The 20,550-nt window shown below is 45.8% G+C and overlaps 2 protein-coding genes across 2 annotated transcripts in view; one reads left to right on the top strand and one right to left on the bottom strand.

Annotated features, from left to right (window-relative positions):
• LOC147736825 (uncharacterized) overlaps nucleotides 1-20,550 on the bottom strand; it is a 467,810-nt gene that overhangs the window by 183,847 nt on the left and 263,413 nt on the right. The window lies entirely within an intron of this gene.
• The window catches only part of LOC147736828 (uncharacterized), a 58,560-nt gene that overhangs the window by 27,885 nt on the left and 10,125 nt on the right, over nucleotides 1-20,550 (top strand). Inside the window, exon 2 of the mRNA XM_086953587.1 lies at nucleotides 19,803-20,520. Within this exon, the coding sequence (XP_086809713.1) occupies nucleotides 19,833-20,520 (688 nt within the window). The 5' untranslated portion in view covers nucleotides 19,803-19,832. The remainder of the gene's footprint in view (nucleotides 1-19,802; nucleotides 20,521-20,550) is intronic.

The following is a 20,550-nucleotide window of genomic DNA, read 5'->3' as shown; positions in this document are numbered from 1 at the left end:
GCGCTTTACACGAGCATCGGATTGTAATACAGTTTTAAGCGCGCGGTTTTAAAGGGACATAGTCAGCCCATTGAGGGTAATTGCCAGCTTGCTCCTGGATGCAGAGTCGTTTGTGTTGCAGTGCTAGCCTTCTCTGCATGCTAATGAGGCCGTGATGTCAGACAGTCGTTCTCCCTGTGCCGTGACAGTAGGGGTTTGCCGTGGCCAGAGCCTGCATATTTCATTTCGATGCAAATCAGCTCCCCTTGCTTGAATGAATTGAGTTTTATAGAGCGCACATAGCTGCCCTGAGGCGTCCAAGCGCTAAGAATACCAACTGAGGCTTAGGGAGAAATGTCTTACCAACTACTAGTTGATGAACAGAAGCGTTTTCAGCTGTTTGCGGAAAGAAATGAGGTCGGGGTTAGATCTTAAATGCTGGGGAAGGGCATTCCACAGCTTGGCCACATTATTGGAAAAGGAGCGGCCTCCCGATCTTGATTTCTTTATTTTCGGCACAATGACCAGATTGGCAGAGATTGAGCGCAGCTGTCTGGTAGGATGATAAGGTGTGATAAGGGGAAGATTAATTGCTGGGCCTAAAGACCAGAAGGCCTGATGTGCAATACAAAGTGATTTGAAATTAACTCTTTCCCTAACGGGAAGCCAGTGCAGTCTCCTTAGCCCGGACTTTACTGAAGATCTACGGGGGATTTGTAAGAGAGTCCTGTAGCAGGGTTTCCGTTCTCCCACAGAACTGTGCATAGAGATCTAGAACCTCGGTGAATTAGGGTGACCCAAAACCCACCTTAGTATCCAAAATCCCCTTACCGAACTAGCTACAGTGTCTCATTGGTCATAACAAACTCCCAATGACTTAGACAAACCAGAACATGAACTTAGGTTACCTCGGGTATCGTGGAACACATGAACACTCTTTCGCTCTATAATCATTTCAAACCAGAACGGGGAGTAAAAGAAGACACGTGCAAGTTTGAAAAATTTATTTTTCAATGCAAGGTTCTTAAACGCAGTATCTTATATAATACCAGGATACATATTATAAAAATCAGAGTTATCAGCATAGTCACTAATCCATAGTAAGCGAACGGTGATAGCATATTATAATGCAAAAATCAATAGAAATCTGTATCACCTATATTTCGCGCACCCTATTTAGCATACTATATATTATATCTAAGAAGGTCTCATTTGGGTTTTAGCAGGGCGGGCCCATACCTCTAAATGTCAGTAGGAGAAGATCACATCATCAGCTACCAGCTCTCTGCATGCGAAGCACCATCAAGTGTGTTTTTGCAGTCTCAGTAACTCTATCTTAAACCCGCTTAGAGCCCAATGTTGGCAGCAACTGTATTGGTGTTATGTCTAGTGGTGCGAGGATCAGAGCTCCCAGCAACCTTGTGTTAGTTTATTCTTAGAGCGTTCGGCACCCACTGTTCAGACAGTGTACCAAGCACGACAGATATCAGAGCAATAACATATTATTCTCTAATAAATCACATCTTTCGTCTAGGTTGAAAGCTACAATAACAATTATGTGTCGTGTGCAAACTGAAGCCAAAGGAAAATATGTTGTTTAAACATTTAATAAACTCATGCTAACTTAACACAATATATAGAAAAGCAGCATCTATATGACACCCCCCCCCCAATGATCCGAGGACGGTCAAAAAATATAAGCCCGCACTAAAATAAAGGCATAACATGAAAGCAGAGTTCAACAATATTGAGCTATGCTAAGAATATATATTAAACGTATATAAAAATATGTATGAATGCCTATAGTGGCCAAACTAAATGTAATATAAGTCTTGAACTTGAGGCCAAACATAAAATCAAAGGCCTAGATCATATTGAAAGTTCGTAAGAAAAAGGCACCATTCAGAATTACTAAAAAGTCACGTGCCATTATAATGAAAGTCTCCAAAGCTACTCATGGGTGGATAGAATATGCAAAATAGGTAGCAACAGCTTCCAACATGAAATCACTGTCATCATCCGAAAACAGTTCAGCCATCCAATTAAGCAATGGGAAAGAACATACGTGCTCCTCCAGCACCGGACCCTCTAGCAACATCAGAGGACAACTCGGTGGGTTCTCAAGAACGCTATGTGCCAGAAACTGATGCGCTGCTGCGGGTATGTCCCACTGACCCATTAGTCCATGCATCGCTGCCAAGGCCATAATCCTTTCGCCAGAACAAACCAACTCGTGAGCAACTACGGGGCCCATCAGGTGATTAAAATCGACTTCAGGAGATAACGGCAAGCAGAGACACAAATCAATGGCCCAGTCAAAATCGCAGCTCAGGCAATGAAACACAGGCCGGACACATGTGAAATAGGAAAATCGAAACGATAATCCAAATGCCGTGCTTAAAGTCGCAAGCGGCAGGGTGCCATAGTAATCAAGCATCCGGTTGCGAAACAGTGTCAGAAGGAGCTGAACGGCTTCTTGCGCAGGACGGGCATCCATGTTTTAGGAAGCAGAATAATATCAAACGCCTGCAGCTAAAGCCAGCAAAACAGGGAATCCGCCAAACAAACTCGAAAATATTGAATGGAAGAAAGCGGGGATGACACCCAAAATCTTTTCAAATGTAGTCACGAGACCACTGCTAACCAATTTAAAAAAATGAGCTAAGCCAGACGTGGAGGAGGCATTAAAGATTTGATGAACTAATTCGCCGAAATGAAACGGCAAGTCAGTATTTAAAAGTGCCTGCACCTCTGTGCGTGTGTTAGCTATGTGAAGGACATAAGTTTCACGGGCCGAGCTCAGGGCCACTTCCTTTTGAGACAAAAGAGCCCTTATTCTGCTCATACCATTGAACTCCGCTTTCAAGGTTGGGATGCGCGGCCAGATGGAAACATCTGAATTCCCATGCGTGGGTGGGTATAACACGTTCTTGCAACACACCACACGTTCTGATACAGTAACCACATAGGCGATACAGACCATTAACCCACAACACTCCTCGTTATTCAAAAGTAAATAACTACCATTTGTCAATAATGTAAATGTGGGAACTATTGCTGGAACTGGCGTGCCTTTTAAAACACAGGCTAAATTAGGCTGGTCCTGATTACAAGAACCATGCAACTGGATGTGTCTGCATATCAGTGAACGGTCAGGCGATTGTGTGCATTCTTCACCATTCAGATTCACTTCCTTTCCATCCTTTAGGCATCTGTACGTGTATGGTAAAGACCATGGCTCATGGAGGAAAGCACTGCCTAGTGGTTCATATCGCCCTATTGCAATATACCGCATACAATTAGTAAATTTGTACAAAGCAAATGGTAACGTATTAACTCCATGGATAAGCCATGTTGCAGCAGCTGCCTCAGCTACAGAAAAGGGCAAAGATTCTAACTTTTCAATGTGTAACATAGAAAATGATGCATCTCGCATGGAAAGCATGCGCTGCTTGTCAGTCAAATTAAATGGGGCAAATAGGGAGGACACGTTCATGTAACTCCAGGGCAAGCGACCCACCTTAAGAGTCTGTAGTGTCCATGCAAACTGCATTACAGAACGCAATTGATTTTGACCATGGTACAATACAGACACCTCATCATTCACAATGTCAACTATAGAAGAGACAATATTGTTCAACGTGTAAATTCGGGAAGAAAGCATGTTAATACTGTTATCGACAACTGCAAGTACTTTTTCCAAATTTGCTTGGTCAATTGCCCTTAGGCGCTTAGCAGCCTCAATTTGCGAAAATTTCCAAATTTCATTGTAAACCGCATAAATCCACCGTTTAGACCTACCCTTAGCCGGGCCTTTTATAAAATCATTTAAATCCACATTATCATTTAACTGAGACAGATGTAGTTTAACTGCAGCTAACGTGGAATGTTGTAACCAAGTCTGACACAGTTTCCCCACAGAGTAAGTAGTGACAGTATATTCAGTTTCAAAACGGGGATCAGGTCTGACTTGTATGAACCCTTCTGCCAAACCCAAAAAACGATGTTGGCAAGAATCAGCACTTCTATGCCACATCAGCCAACCCTTCGGATCCAAACTGTATACATTAAAGGATGAATTGTGCAATAGAGTTTGCAACTCACGAATGGACAATTCAGTATAATTACCCCATCCTGAATATTCTTCCAATTCGGGGAAGATTGGTGTATTTAATTTTTTAGAAGTCACCAATCCAAAGCATGTTGTCTGGGAAATAGTAGAATTTAGAAACAACATGTGATTCGGGATGAGACATGCACGGTGCAAAGCCTCAGTGCCTTGTACCTGCCAATCTTAGGTACCCCAAACCGATTTAAGGTCAATTGTTCCTTTCCATAACTCATAGCCATCTACAGCTAACTTGTCTAGAAAGGACTTCGAATACAGCAATTTTGCATCGGTAAGTCTAACTTTGTACTTTTGTGTCATTTTGAAATAAAATGACTCAGGATTTGATTGATTAAAGTCTGTAAAATAAGTGTATTTTTTCAGAAATGTATTTGAGCTGCCTCCAAATGGAGCTGGGCAATGTTCCCACTGCGTGTAATTTACAGCAACCCTCCTGGAATTTGTCTTATGCAGAAAATGATTACCATAATGTTGGAAGCAAAACAAATCACCATAATTAACAGACTCTAAGTATAAATCCTCAGCATCAAAAGCAGCATAATATTTCAAATCAGAGAATAATGCTTCTACGGCCTGAATATCCCAATCATCAGAACGTATATTTTGTTTAATCACATCCCCCATGTTTACTCTAAGCACATTTGGAACATTAATCACTTCAGTGGGGCCATGTATCTGAAATCTAACCGTATCCCACACAATCCCATCAAGGACAGGCCAAGCAGTAATGTTGACTGTATTCAAGTCTCGTTTCAGTCTGTGTGCTGAATGTGAAGAGGAAAGAGGGGCCAATGTTCCATTAGGTACCGAATTCCTGTTCTTTCTCTGACATAGTGGCCATCGATCAGGCGGAAAAAATAAAACACAAAACCAATTGACATAAAAAGGTAAAATGAAAATAGAATCAACCAAATGTATGTCCAAGGGCGAATTAAAAAATGTTTTTTAAATAAAGTGGCATATTTTGCAATAGTTGAGGGTTTCTTTGAAAGTTCCGAAACAGAGTCAAAAGAGAATCTGGACTGGTCGGCCAAATGAGTCTGCAAATCTGGCATTGATAAATCAGCAGGATAGGTGTAGTTCAGCTCATCAATGTTAGTAACAGGAATAGTATTTAATAAAGGACTGGAAATAGCAGGCATCTCGAGGGACACCTCCGGTTCTGCACCAGAAGTAATAGCCAGCACAGAATGCCTCACCATGGAAGGACAGGATACAGCCGGTGTCATGCTATGAAGAATCGGCCACCCTGTGTGTCTTGACATTGTCAATTGAGATAAATCTGTTTTCCTTACGACCTGGAAGTGGTGGTAATATGACTGTTCTCGTGCCCTTCACTTCAAGAACTCGAACCGGTGCACGATATGAGGGACCAAACTCTTTCTTGTTATCGATTTTCTCTCGAACCAGTTCTCCAACTTGGGGTAGCCAGCCAACTACCGGGATCTGCAACGCATCATCCGATGTGGAGGGCAAATGTTCCTTTGCTAGACTGTCTCTGCTCTTTTGTAGATCCTGTAAAACATTGCAATGTTCATCTACGTCAAAGGCCGCGGCCTGGGCCATGCAGTCTAGACCGTCGAGGTCAGGGACATACATCTTGATACCAAAGAGCATTTCGTATGGGGTCCGCCCACCCAGAGACCTTCTAGGGAGATTATTAAGCTCACGCTTCACGCCATTGAGATGGGCCAACCAGTTTCTGCCAGTGCCTATAACTCGAGCTGTCAAAGATTGCTTTAAGTCACGGTTCATTCGTTCCACTACGCTGTTACACTCAGGTCTGTACGGAGACGAAAACTTGACTTGGACCCCCAACGAAACCATAGCATCCTTATACGCCTTAGAGGCGAAAGCCGGACCCTGATCCGAATGGAAGGTACCACAGGCAAAAATCCCTACAAAGACTCGCAAATCCTTAATGACAGTCCGTGAATCAGCGCTCCGATGGGGCCATACCCACACAAAGCGTGTGCATGAATCAACTGCTACTAAGATGTACTTATATGCCGTATCAGAAGAAAAAGGACCGCAGTGATCTAAATAAACGCACCCAAGCGGTTTATTATCAATGTACAACTGTGTCTGAGGCGGACGCGCAGCAGTTGAAGGCTTAATCTGCTGTTAAATGTCACATAAAAGGACATAATCGCGCGTCTGTTTGTACAGTCCCCGCCACCAGAACCTCTGTTGTAGCTGAGTTACAGTGGCTGAGACGCCCGCATGCGCAGAGGCCACACCTTCATGAGCCGCTGTAATCAAAGAAGCTCTGCGATCCGAGTTGGGAATTAAACGTTCGCCAACATCAGGAATTTTCACATAAGGAACCTTATCGGGACTTAAGTGGTATGTGTACTTCGAAGGGAACCCCGCAGGATATTTACCTCCCTTCTTAATGGCAGCAACAGCTGCCAAGATGTCATCATCTATCTTACTTTTGGACCGCGTGACTGCTGCAACTAAGTATTGACTGACTTCGCCGCTTCATCAGCAAGCGAATTACCGACAGCGTGGACTCCCACGCGCTGATGGCCAGGAGTATGAATCACAAACACGAGTGGCAACTTTTCTTTAAGTTCCGCCACTCGGACCCAGATCATTTTATGTTTTATTGTGCTACCTTTGGAATCACGAAATTCATTCTGAATCCAAAAGAACAAGTTTTCATTGTAAGACTGGACACAGTAGTAAGAGTCACTTACGATCAAAGTCGTCACACTAGGATCTGCGTACTCCAATGCAAGCATCAGAGCACGAAGCTCTGCTAATTGTGCGGTGCAGTCCCCAAGCGTCTGCGTGTGCACGACACTGGACTTGAACTCATCATTCACCATGGCACTGACCACAATGGCGCATGCGGAAACGTAGGCATATTTAGAGCCATGCGCAACCTGCGCCGAACCATCAGGGTAAAGGATGCAATGGAAATCCTCCAAAGGTCGCATTGCTAAAGGAGCTGGATGAACAAATTCATACTGTAAATACTCCTGCGACCGTAAAGTGGCGTCAAAAATAAACGTGAGATCCTGGGACGTCAAGGATGCAGCCCATTGAATCCACCTAGGGTGAAAAGCTTTGGAATTCGGTACACTGGCTTTCGTAACTGCCTCCAAGGCAGGACACAGGGTAACAACCAACATGCGTTTTCCCTGTGACAGGGCACGTTCCTTGAGAATTGCCATCTGTACAGCCGTCAAAACTTTCTCCACAGTGGAAAAGCGCATTTCAGCCGAAGTGTACAAGTGTGACTTGTAAGCCATAGGTACTGTATCTCCTTCATTAACAGGGCTCGACAAATCATATAAAATGCTCTAGACCTGCAGGTCTAGTAAACTACAAAATCTCCTCGACCTAACTTAAATGACCTTGACCTCAAACTCTGAAAACTGAGCAAATGTGACAAGTTAGCAAGATTTAAAAGCATTTTTATTGCTCATTTACTTCGTGAGCAATAAAGATGCCTTTAAATCTTGCTTTCTTGTCACATTTCCTCTGCTTTCAGAGGCAGAGGTCAAGTGTCAAGTTTGTATTCCTACTCGCCAGAAAGGGCGAGTAGGACCTAAAAATAGCTCGTCCTTAATCAATTTCACTCGCAAATGCGAGCGGTCGAGTGAATTTCTCGAGCCCTGATTAAAAGTTAGGTACGTGAAACCCACCGTCCCAGGGACAATTCTTATCACCAGGTTGGTCTGGTTATCACGAGTCTGTAAATATTCAGAAGCGAGCAAATCAGCTTGCAAAGACTGCAGAATAGCTGAATGCTCAGGCAGCCAGCATGATTTGGAAAAAGATGGTTGTATCAAAGCATACAAAGGCTTGATACGCTGGGCATATTCCGGAATGTATGTTCTCCCGAAATTCAAAAAGCCCAGTAAAGATTGTAATTTTGTCAGTGTTGTTGGAGCGCGCAACTGTGCGCATTTCTCCAGGAAGTGAGGAGCCAAGCCTTTTCCTTCATTGTTCAGTTCATAGCCTAGAAACAACACTGCGTACTCTGCAATGTGCGACTTCGCAAAGTTAAATTTGTAACCCATGTCTGATACTGTTCACTCGACACAGATGCTCCCAAAGTTCGTCGTCTGTGAGATAGATATCATCCACATAGGAACAAGCATCTGGGTCGATCCTCTCCAACATAGAGACAATGCGTGCGGAAAATACTCCAGGACTATTCTTATAGCCCATTGGGAGACGCCGAAACATTTTTTCATGTGAAAGAAGTCCATTGGGAACTTAGACTGTCCAATGAATGGGCATAAAAACCATTGGAAATGTCAAGCGTGGTTTTGAACCGCTTACGCACAAGACTATTTACAAGGGCAGAGCCGTGAGTATTCTGTACTGCAGTTACGGCAATGCGAGTTTAAATGCCGGTAATCCAAAACCAAACGGTAAGAGCCGTCCGGCTTGTTTACAGTAAAAAGGGGGTTATTCATCGGTGACACACATGTTTCAATTACACCTTGATATTCCAATTGTTCAAGGATCGCTACAACCGAAGATTTGGCTTCACGTCGTATGGGATATTGAGGTTGAGGCTGTGCCTGAGACCGTAAAGGAATCTCGTGGCTTGAGGACAATTTATACCAGCCACCCTGATTTCGGTACACAGCCGGTGCAAGCGCCAGAGCCCACTCTTCTGCAAAGTGCAGCGCTTCCACTCTCAAAACAGTGTTCGCGAAACTGGGGAGGATTACCTCCTCCCCTCTCGGAGCTGCGAGCACAAAAGGTGGGGGGCAGTCAGCCTCCGAAAGCAAAATGTCATACGTAGATGAAAGATTTTCCCAAAATACCCCTTTTATGGTACGCTGTATGTCACCTTCAATCAACAGGACAATCTCAAAAAGTCTATCAGGGGGAGCAACTCTTGTTTCAGCTGTTTCAATCACAACATAAGTGTCAGTCGCTGTCACCTTCAGTAGTGGACGGCGGGCCTCTCTCAGTATGGTAATCTCCGTCGCGCTGTCCAGCAAGGTCAGAGCCCAAGTCAGATTCCGAAGCCGCGTTCTCACAATCTGGGGCATATCGATGCGCCGTTAAGGCAGCGACTTTTTTCTTGGCAAACTGCGGTCTCTGAGGCGTAGAGCCTTGCTGCTTGTCTGCACCGTTGCGCGGGCCGGGCTGACCACGTCCTTGCTGGCCACCCCGGCCCGTGCCGCCCCCTCCACCACCGGTTGACGGAGCCGATGAGTCCTGAATGGAACAAGGAGAGCGTTGGTCAGAAGCCTGAAACCGATCAGGAGATTTAATCATCGCGTGGTCGCGCAAATCATAAACACGTTCCGACTGCGCAGGCAAGGGAGACGCAGGGCGAGATGTCTGAGCCTGTTGTTGCTGTTGCTTACCCTGATTCTGTTTTTTAGGCCAATTTTGTTGGTATTGGGGTGAACCGCTGCCGCCGAAGTTTGTCCCTGGGGCAGCTTCTTTTCTTTATCAGAAAAAGGCTTAAGACCCTTGGCATTGCGGCCAACCGTTTTATAGGCCGCCACAATTATCCTCGCTAACTGACGGGGTTTTTCGGGATCGGGAATCGCCTTTAACGCGTCAGCCACCTGAAAGTTCACTGCATCTCCCTTGACATTTGCAAGGATCAGATCGCAAACCACATCAAAGGTGCCACACATCCGCATACCCAATTGAACCGCAGACTCCGGTCCGTGGTCATCTTGAACACGTTTAAGGATTGCAGACAGATTGGACATAGACGGGGTGCCATAGCACCTCGAATAGACCGCTGCAAAAGTCTTACCCCAAGATTCACAGTCACAAAGCTCAGGGGCCAAATCTTTCGGCAAACTAAGCGTAAGAATCCGGTAGTTTTCACCGGGAGACGTATCAGGAAAAACAGCCTCCAGCTGGCCAAATTTCTCGGCAAGCCAGAAAGGATAATCATCTTTATCCTGGGGCTTTTTGCCCATCACCGAATTCACCATGACAGGACTGATCTTCAAATTAGCCTGTCCTGCCGCAAGGTGCACACCTCTAGGGGCCGCACCATGAACATTACGACTTGTGTAATGTACAAGCGCTCTAATCACGGCAATAGCGAAAACATGAAGTCGCCTTAGTTCCGCCGAGGAACAATTGCCGTGAAGAGGGTGAGGAGTAAACCCAGCCAAAGCGGGCCAATTAGTGGCCGGAATGGACAAAGGACCTAACCTCGGAGCGGTTAAAGAGTGGGGTAGGGCGCCACCAAACCAAACTCCATGCTGCCAAACATCAATAGGTATTTCCTGTGCTCTGTACGGAGCATATACAGCAGGTACAGCTGACACAGTGTACGAGTGGAACACACCAGAATTAGCGTGCACCGGCGGAAATGTCACCCACGAATAAAACAGTTCGTATGGGTAAGCATGTTCCGCACTCACCACCAGGACCACAGCCAAGCCTTCAACAGGAACATCATAAGCCCGCAAATGATCACGCACCGCAATGCGACTATGCAGCGGGATGTCCACGGCTTGTGCCATGACTGCACAGGAATATAAAAAAACAAAGAATACTTTGTAGCACAACTGGGTAGTAATTCAAGGAAACCGTTTTAGATAGATTCAAGCTTGAAAAGACCTATTTCAAAAATAGGTAGGTTTTTCCGACACCACCGTTTTCCGGAAACGGGAATGCAGGGGTTAAGGTTTGAATGATATACTACTCGAGTGTCATGATATAAGGCCAACAACGTTGGGCGCCATGTAGCAGGGTTTCCGTTCTCCCACAGAACTGTGCATAGAGATATAGAACCTCGGTGAATTAGGGTGACCCAAAACCCACCTTAGTATCCAAAATCCGTTTACCGAACTAGCTACAGTGTCTCATTGGTCATAACAAACTCCCAATGACTTAGACAAACCAGAACATGAACTTAGGTTACCTCAGGTATCGTGGAACACAAGAACACTCTTTTGCTCTATAATCATTTCAAACCAGAACGGGGAGTAAAAGAAGACACGTGCAAGTTTGAAATATTTATTTTTCAATGCAAGGTTCTTAAACGCAGTATCTTATATAATACCAGAATACATATTATAAAAATCAGAGTTATCAGCATAGTCACTAATCCATAGTAAGCGAACGGTGATAGCATATTATAATGCAAAAATCAATAGAAATCTGTATCACCTATATTTCGCGCACCCTATTTAGCATACTATATTATATCTAAGAAGGTCTCATTTGGGTTTTAGCAGGGCGGGCCCATACCTCTAAATGTCAGTAGGAGAAGATCACATCATCAGCTACCAGCTCTCTGCATGCGAAGCACCATCAAGTGTGTTTTTGCATTCTCAGTAACTCTATCTTAAACCCGCTTAGAGCCCAATGTTGGCAGCAACTGTATTGGTGTTAAGTCTTGTGGTGCGAGGATCAGAGCTCCCAGCAACCTTGTGTTAGTTTATTCTTAGAGCGTTCGGCACCCACTGTTCAGACAGTGTACCAAGCACGACAGATATCCGAGCAATAACATATTAATCTCAAATAAATCACATCTTTCGTATAGGTTGAAAGCTACAATAACAATTATGTGTCGTGTGCAAACTGAAGCCAAAGGAAAATATGTCGTTTAAACATTTAATAAACTCATGCTAACTGAACACAATATATAGAAAAGCAGCATCTATATGACAGTTCGTGCGGCGCAATTCTGTATCAACTGCAGTTTGCGCAGAGTGAAGTCAGGAGCTCCCAGATATAAGGCATTCCCGAAATCCAACCGTGATTGGATCAGGCCCAAGACCACGGTCTTCCTTGCTTCGAAGGGGAGTAGAGGGAGGATCTTTCTGATGACTCTAAGGATGCCGAAACAGACGGCAGATAGTCTTATTGCCTGCTGGTCAAATGACCGGGACCTATCCAGCCAGACACCAAGGCTCTTAATGGTATCTTTAGGTTCAGGGGCAGGTCCTAAGCTGGGTGGCCAAAGAGTATCGATAGAAGATGGTGCGAGACGACCTAGGAGCACAAGCTTAGTCTTGTCTCCGTTAAGTTTGAGACAAGACTTGGTCATCCAGTTCTCAACCATCTCCAGGCAGCCAGCAAGATCCACACACGCTGAGGATCCCCCTTCCTGTGCCAGAGAGACCACTAGCTGAGTATCGTCCGCGTAGGTAATGATCTTGATACCATACGGACGGACGATCTCAGCCAGTGGCCTCATGTAGACGTTAAATAACGTCAGGCTCAACGATGATCCCTGCAGAACTCCACATCCCAGAGGCTTACTGGAGGAGGTAACATTGCCCTCGTATACCTGGAAAGATCTATCATTCAGGTAGGACCTGAGCCACTCCAGGGCCCTGTCAGGTATTCCGGTGTCCAGGAGACGCTGCAAGAGGATATCGAGGGTAACGGTATCAAATGCAGCGCTCAGGTCGAGGAGGATGACTGCCAACGATCCTCCCCGATCTAAGATCCTCCTGGACTCCTCTGTGACAGCCAGTAGTGCAGTCTCGGTCCCATGCTTGGGGCGAAAGCCTGTCTGGGAGGGATCGAGCAGCTGGTTTTGTTCGAGGAAGGTTGTTAATAGGCCGTTTATGTATTTCTCCAATCAATAATCCCCAGGGTTGTTGAGCGAAACGCAAATCCCCCTTTTAAGCGGGTGCACATGTGGCTATTTGAAATTGTTGACAATGCAACAACAATCAAAACAGATTGCTTTAACCCCTTAAGTGCTGCCTCGGTGCATTGGCCGACGGCAGCACTACCTCCCCAGTGCTGCGCACGACCATTGGACGTCCATTCAGCACTACTTTCAATGGACAGCGCAGCACTGGGGAGGAATGTTTAATAGCATCTATGAGGTTAAGGGCGCTAATTATTCAAGAACGCTGATGCTCTTGGTAGTTGCCCAAAAAGTTAGCATACTTTCCATCACAGGTTACTGCTCCGATGCATCTGCACAGCTGAGTTACGCAAGCAAAATGGCTCCAGCCCTACAGAGGGGTCTTAGCGGTGTAGAAAACATCTGCAGCCCGTCAATGTTTCACTGGCATGCTCGCCTCTGGCAGGCCATAACGATGGAGCGTATGTCTGCCATTCTTACAGACACTAAGAAGGTTCAATTCCTCTCTTCGGGACTTCCACTTTTCTCCTGCCCTACCCACACAAGGGCACTCCATCTCTTTCAAATTTGACGTCTCCAGACCCCATTCTCACCTCACAAACCCCGCGAAATAACATAGGCTCTCGCCATCCATTTGCTTATCCTGAGCCTTCCTTCCGATGATGTAAACTATTAGTATTCCTCTCACGCATGTTAATTGTTTTCATTCATCCCTTGTTTAGGATGTTTTGGTGCTATTGTTTTAATGGGCAACTGACATGTTTGAATGTTCTCTACTGGACAGATGATGTTTCATTTATTTACGGCTATGCAATGGTTCCCTATATTACTAGGTACTGAGAGTGACTCGCAATGAATCTGAACCTTTCATTAGCTCCATGTAGGTACAGAGGGTCCTCATCCATTGTAACATTGTCATACTGCTTACTTGTCCTTCAAAAACTCAATAAAGAAAGTTTGAGGAAAAGTAGTTTCACACAGAATGAAAGGAAATTGAGAAAATCTATTTATAGCCCCAGGCCTTCAGCATCCCTAAAAACAAATAGGCATTGCCCCTTAAAAAAAACGTAATCCTACATGGGGCCTCTACTCCTAACTTCAGGCCACCCAACAACAAATGTACAAAAAGAAACAAGCGGTGACATAGCCAATAGCTCTCGCCTTTGGGACCTTATAAGTGTTTAGTTATGCAGCACAATATCCTTGGTGCAACAACAACATCAACTGTTGCTGGCTAAACACTTATAAGGTCCCAAAGGCGAGACCTATTGACTATGCCAATGCTTGTTTGTTGTTGTCCTTCTCCCTATCTTTAGGTCGAGGACCGTAGGCTGCACTTGCGCAGGTCGGTCTGAAGATGTAATGTTTCTTAGTACGGGGCATTAACCCGCCCCTCTTCTCCATTGGCTGGCCTCGTAAATGCTGGCCAGCCATTGGAGGAAAGGGGCGTCACTCCCTTTAAGCCCCGTCTTTTCCTGATTCGGGGGCGTGTTTTTAGGTTCGTTCTCTCTGTGACGTCTTCAGTCACTCAAACCTAAAAAACACCCCCCCCCCCCAGTCTGAAAAGGACGGGGCTTACATCATCTCTTTATCCATCTGATCCGAACCAACACCCACGCTCGCTTCCTTTCCCTGTGCCCCACTCGCTTCCTGCTCCTCCTCGTGCCCTGGACGAGGCAGTGCCGGGGTATAGGAGTCCGCAGCCCGCACCATGCGAAGGAAGTCCCGTGCCCTTCTCTGCTTCGCCCTGCTCTGGGTGCTGGGCATCGCCTACTATATGTACTCGGGGGTCGCGAGCAGCAGCGGTGGCAGCAACAAGGTAATTACCTCCCCCTCCTGCCCTTCTCTTGTCTGTTCGCCACCACCCGCTGCCTCTCCGGCGGCCCTCGGCCCTAGGCTCCGCAGCTCCCGTTATCATTGTGCAATCCTACTGCTGGCTGCACACCAAGCCGCAGCCCCCTCTCCCCCCGTTCATTGCTCACAGACTCCCTCCTGCAGCCATGATTCACAGCAGTGCTGTTGACGACACTGTGATCACCCGGTGCCTCCCGCGCCGGCCTGCGGAGCTACGGGCCAGAAACTAGGAGTATCTGTCGCTGTTCAGCACACAGAGTGCTCCCCGGCATGCACCAAGCTAACCCCCTCACATTCCACTCTTATTTTGCATTGTCCATAGTAATGTTATTATTTCGTGGTTGATGTGTCACTTGCATTATGTGCGATCAGCTCTTCAGCAGTTTGTGTTACTGTTATTTGCTAGTGGTGCTTTGTTCTTTATTTGAGTCGACCTCTCTCTTTTACAAGCAAAGGCTCTTTACCATAAACTGTTTCACAGCATTTGTCAGATGGCATCCCGCATTAACTCTCTGGTTGTTGGATATAGGCTTTTGCAGGTTGCACACTGCAGTGGTACTGTTTTGGATTTTGTTGTGTGTTTTGCTGTAATCCCTTTTGTATATCCTGTGCATCCTCTGTAATGCATTTAGCTTGCTCTGTGGTTCGTAGTGCAGCTCTCTTGATACTATGGTAATTCTCGATGCAACAATACTAGCTGTGCTCCGATGGTGTGCACACGCTGGAATGGATCGAAATGCAAATATATTCATAAAGCGCTGCGGTCACCCCAAAAAGTAGATTGGCGATTTAATTAGACCAGCTTACAGGCAACGTACAGACCCCATCTTCTGCCCATTACATTAGTGTACAACTATTGTCGTGCCCCTTATTGCACTTTGTGATACCCCTGCCTTTTGAAATCATGGTCAGTTGTTACTTTCCTATGTTAAACATTCTGACACATTTTTTTAGTCTATACTTCTCACCCGGTTTGGGTTTCGGATTCTATGGTGTTTAGCAAGAGGTACAGTTGATCTTTAAAACACTCCATGGACAGCATGCTTCATGTTAAAGTGACAGACCAGGAAAATTCAATTTTATCCCAGTGACTGTAAAACGTGGGCTAGTCCCTCCAAGCGCGAAGCATTTTGGGGGCTGCGGACGCTTCCCTGATGTGCGACAGCCTCCGATTCTGTGCTGGGATTGGCGGGTGGCTCGCTGTCTGTGCCACCGGTGACCTGATAGCCGTGCGTTTTACAACCGCCCGGCAGCTGAACTGCCAGCGCCCTCTGGGCTAGCGAAGAGACGACGCTAATCGGTCCGACCGGATCAGTGGGTCTTTGTTCCGGGTGGCACTGGGGCCACGATTGCTGTAACCTCATGGGAAAGGGGGCGTGTGAAGCAGACAGCTTTTTGCCGGTTGATCATTCCCTGCCCAACTGGAAATAGCCACGTCCCAGTCAAGCTGCGAGGAGGAGGAGTAGTGGGCGAAGAAGAAAGGAAAAGGCAGAAGATGGGACTTAGGCTTTCTACCATTTTTTCCAGGAATCTTTTCTGCTTCCTTTTGCGGGCCCTGCGTGGCTTGTTGTTTTCTTCGAGATCATTTTAAGAGAGATGCCCGCTATCCAACATGTCTGGAATCCATCTGATCCTTAAACGTCTTTCTTGCTCTCGGACCTGTTTCCCATTAAAATGCCCCTAGCATTTATGTCGGTGTTTGGACTAAACTAACTTCTCTCCTGGTTCACTGATGCTTAACTTTGCAGATTACAAGCATGTTGGCTTCCAATGTTAGTGCTTTGAATTTAACGTAATGTTGTATTTTAACTAAACTATCATTGATTAATAAAAAAACAAAAGAAAGTTAAATAATCTCTGGCCCTCTGTAGAAGCACCTATGCCCGTTTTCTGTGCCTCTGTTCCCTCCTGCTTTTGATCTGGTTTTTCGTGCCTCTTTTCCCTTCTGCTTGTGATCTGGTTTTTCGTGCCTCTGTTCCCTCCTGCTTGTTATCCGGTTTTTCGTGCCTCTGTCCCCTCCTGCTTGTGATAGTTTTTTTCGTGCCTCTGTTCCCTCCTGCATGTGATATGGTTTTTTCGTGCCTCTGTTCCTTCCTGCTTGTGATATGGTTTTTTCGTGCCTCTGTTCCCTCCTGCTTGTGGTCTGGTTTTTTCGTGCCTCTGTTACCTCCTGTTTGTGATCCGGTTGTGTGTGGCTCTGTCTATGTGTGGCTATGTGTGTGTGTGTGGCTCCGTGTGTGTGTGTGTGTGTGTGTGGCTCTGTGTGTGTGGCTCTGTGTGTGTGGCTCTGTGTGTTTGGCTCTGTGTGTGTGTGTGTGTGTGTGGCTCTGTGGATAGCTTTTTTTGTAGGTGGCTCTATGTGTGGGTGGCTCTGTCTGTGTGAGGGTGGCTCTGTGTAGGTGGCTCTATGTGAATGACTGTGTGGGTGGCTCTGTATGTGTGTGTGGGTGACTTTGTGTGTGTGGCTCTGTGTGGGTGTAAATGCAATAGGTCATGCATTTGCGAGTGATTTAAGCTATTGGCATTGTAAATGACAATGCCATTTATTTAACGATTAAGCTATTGGCAATTAAATGACAATGCCATTTATTTATGATTTAAAAAAAAATAAAAAAATAAAAAATGTCATGAGCAATGCCAATAGCACTACCTTTAATAATGCAGAGACCATTGCATTGTAAATGCTTGTTGTCTCTTCTGCTAAGCACGAAAACTTGCTGTTTACCCAATTCACTAACATCTAAATGCTGCCATATCTATTTTTCCATTTGCCTGTTTCTGGTTATTTTGCCTATCTCCAGATCACTCACTTTTGCCCTCTCCCCCGCCCGTCTTTCTTCACTGGTTGGCAGTTACATGTCCTTTCTCGGCAATCCTGTGGTTTTGTTTTCTGCCACTTAACTGCATATTTATTTGCCTAATATTGTACCTTTTTATTCTCATTGCCTCTTTTCCACTTCGCTTCCTGTTCTCTGCCTCCGTAACCCTGCCCCTTTCACCCTTCCATATGATAATTTTTCAACGCATTGTCACCTATCTCCCTTTATCTCCTCTGCTTTCTCCATTACTATGTTTCCATCTCTTCAGTTTTCTCCATCTCTTTTTCTCTTACTAACCTCCTCCCTTCCCAGTCTTCCTACTTGACACATTCTGTAGCGTGCACACCATTCACACACTTGACACGTTCTGTAGCGTGCACATCAATTTAGTGCACCCCAAGACATGGCTTGGTAGTTCGGGCTGGACTGTTCCCATGAGGCACAGGGTCAAGGCTGATTTGCATATAGCCATTGTCTGACCTAGGGTGGCGTGGAGTGCAAAAAAACGATGGATTTAGGCCCAGATCTTTGTACTGGGGTGAATGTAAGACATTGTTCTGCATTCTGTCCATCAACTGTGTTTTTTGCAATTTTCACCCCGGATGTGGGTTGGGTATGCTTAGACGTGAGTCCCAGGCTCTCCACATCACTGGAGTCAAGCTATCCAGGCTGAAGAAGGCTGATAGCCAGAAACCGGTCCTTGGATGCTTGATTCCGGTCTAGGAAAGACATGGCTGGGTAGTTCGGGCTGGACTGTTCCCATGAGGCACAGGGTCAAGGCTGATTTGCATATAGCCGTTGTCTGACCTAGGGTGGTGTGGAGTGCAAAAAAATGATGGATTTAGGCCCAGATCTTTGTACTGGGGTGAATGTAAGACATTGTTCTGCATTCTGTCCATCAACTGTGTTTTTTACATTATAAATTAACATCCATTTCCTGGTGTTGTAAGAGGAGCGATTTGCCGTCATTGGCGAGGTCTCTACATGCTGATGCTTCGGCCCAGCAGCCTGCTGATATCTCTGCAAGGCGTGTCCTGCTCATGACCACGATGGAGACCTCCATTCTTTCCCTTCAGGCAACAAGGGTTGGATCATCCAGTACGTGGATTCTTGGCAGAACACACACACTCCGGTTAAGGACTGCATAGTCGGAGTACGCCAGATTTCTATATTGCTTTATTTGCTTGCTTGTGTAAATTGTTTTAGCACGATGGTGGAACTTTTCATTCTGTTCACTGTCCTAATACTTCTAATAACTTTCATTTGCTTCTGTCTATTGATCATTGCAGCACATATACTCTACACAAGAATCCCGTTTGTTCAATAAACATTGAAAATATCCCACTGTTTATGCCTAGTATATTCCTCTGAGAGGACGAGAGCACGAGTGACTGGGCAAAAGGGTTCTTAATCTGTGCTTGGTCATGGTAGAGCCTCATTGCCAAGCATGTGTTATGCAGCATCTGAACAGCTCTTATGCGCTGACAAAACCAGATCATAGAGGGAATGTTACTTTCTAAAATCAGCTTCCAACGCCACACGATGTCACTCAATACCAATTTAAGTATCTAGGTGACAAAGATTATCCCAGCAAAGACCCTTTCAATAGTGCCTAGACGCACGGTTTGCCTGTCTGGGGCATGGAGCTGACCACTGTTTGCAGACTGAAACAATGGAACTCCCAGGTCAACTAATGGAAGTGTGTCTGAGAGGCAGGAAATGTCCTAAACAAAAAAAGAAACCCACCAGCTGGAAGGAAACCTTGTCCTTAATAGAAACCCTTTCCGAGCAGAGCATTTTCACCTTTAGGAAAGTTTATAAAATTCTTGATTTGTAACTGGTCCTTTAAAGAGCCACCACAAGCCTGCCCTGTAATGTTCTATTTAGAGGGAACAACAGGCTCTTACCTTACTCCAACCATGACTTTGCCATATAGTTTCCACTCTACGGTAGGAACTGCACGTTTGTGGATGGCTTAACTGTTGGGATGGTGCCAGACTGATTGCAAGCACCCCCTCAGGATGTGTTTTCCTTTAGGCCAGCTAGTTCACAGTGCCACCTCAAGCCCCTCTAAACCTAGACGAGTAGCCATGCTAATGAAGCCTGCCCATCACAAGTTCTTCCAGTTACCTGTTTAGATTCCCTCACTACCTGTCTGCTCTCTGGTTTGTCCAGCCTCCTCTTTAAAGTAGGTCGACACGTTTGGCCCCAACTTTTTGGATTCTGCCAATGGTATCTCTGAGAGGTGGTTGTTCGAGAGCAGGTGCTTCCACTCATAAACTGTTCTAAGTTTCAACCACGGTTTAACACTTTAGCTGTATGAATACGGAAAGTAATCAGTCCTTATTTTTACAAAACACTTAAGTGTAGAACTTAGAGAGCCGCATTAGACTGGATTTAACATTTTGACTTGATTTTCTCATTTTAAAATGTTTCTGTTCTTGTTTCATCCCCTTTGCAGACACTGGAACGCAGAACATCAACATTCAGAATGAGGAGAGCGCAGGCTTCAGAAAGGGATGGAAAAGTCCCAAATTCATCTGAAAGTCTAAGAGCCACACTTGCAGCCTTTCCAAGACATAACTTCTCTGCTTCAAGACCACAACCTCAAGATCTTCACAGGCCTGGAGGCGCCAAGAACCTGGGGTCCCAGATCTGTGGATGGACCGCCAAGGAAGAGTTTGGAAACCTTCCCATGTCAGACACTCTGCTTTTTGGGTCCTGCCAAGAAAGCGTCCTCATAAATGCTTTGGAGAAGGATGTGAACAACTACAGCACAACTGTCAGCAGGACCAGCGCACTCCCTAACATGACCTCCGATGCGCACAGTCATCCTAATCCAGAGTCCCATAGGGGGCACTCCCCCACTTTGGTAGTTTTGGCCATGCTAGAGCAGCTGGAAGCCAAACTTGATAACTTGCAGAATTCAGTAGGAGATGTCCCTTCTCAAGTTGCACATCTTATGGAAAAGATGTGGGTAAAAAAGGGTCGAGATTTCCTAGAAGGCGGTGCAGTGTCTTTAGAATCGGTGAGTCCAGCAGGTGTCAGAGATTGTAGCTTCCCCAGGTCCCTTCCAACTGCTCGTCCGGCGAGCCCAGGGGAGGCTAGCCCAAGTCTACAAGTCTTTCTTGATAGTCATGACCAAACGCGGGTCCCCGGCTTACCACCAGTGTTTTCAAGTGAGCCGGAGTTAAATGAACCCTTAAAGC

This window comes from Lissotriton vulgaris, chromosome 1_2 (genome assembly GCF_964263255.1).
Source record: "Lissotriton vulgaris chromosome 1_2, aLisVul1.2, whole genome shotgun sequence".
Taxonomy (NCBI): Eukaryota; Metazoa; Chordata; class Amphibia; order Caudata; family Salamandridae; genus Lissotriton; species Lissotriton vulgaris.
Note: the sequence above shows the minus strand (reverse complement) of the source record. Positions and strands in the feature narration are given on the sequence as shown.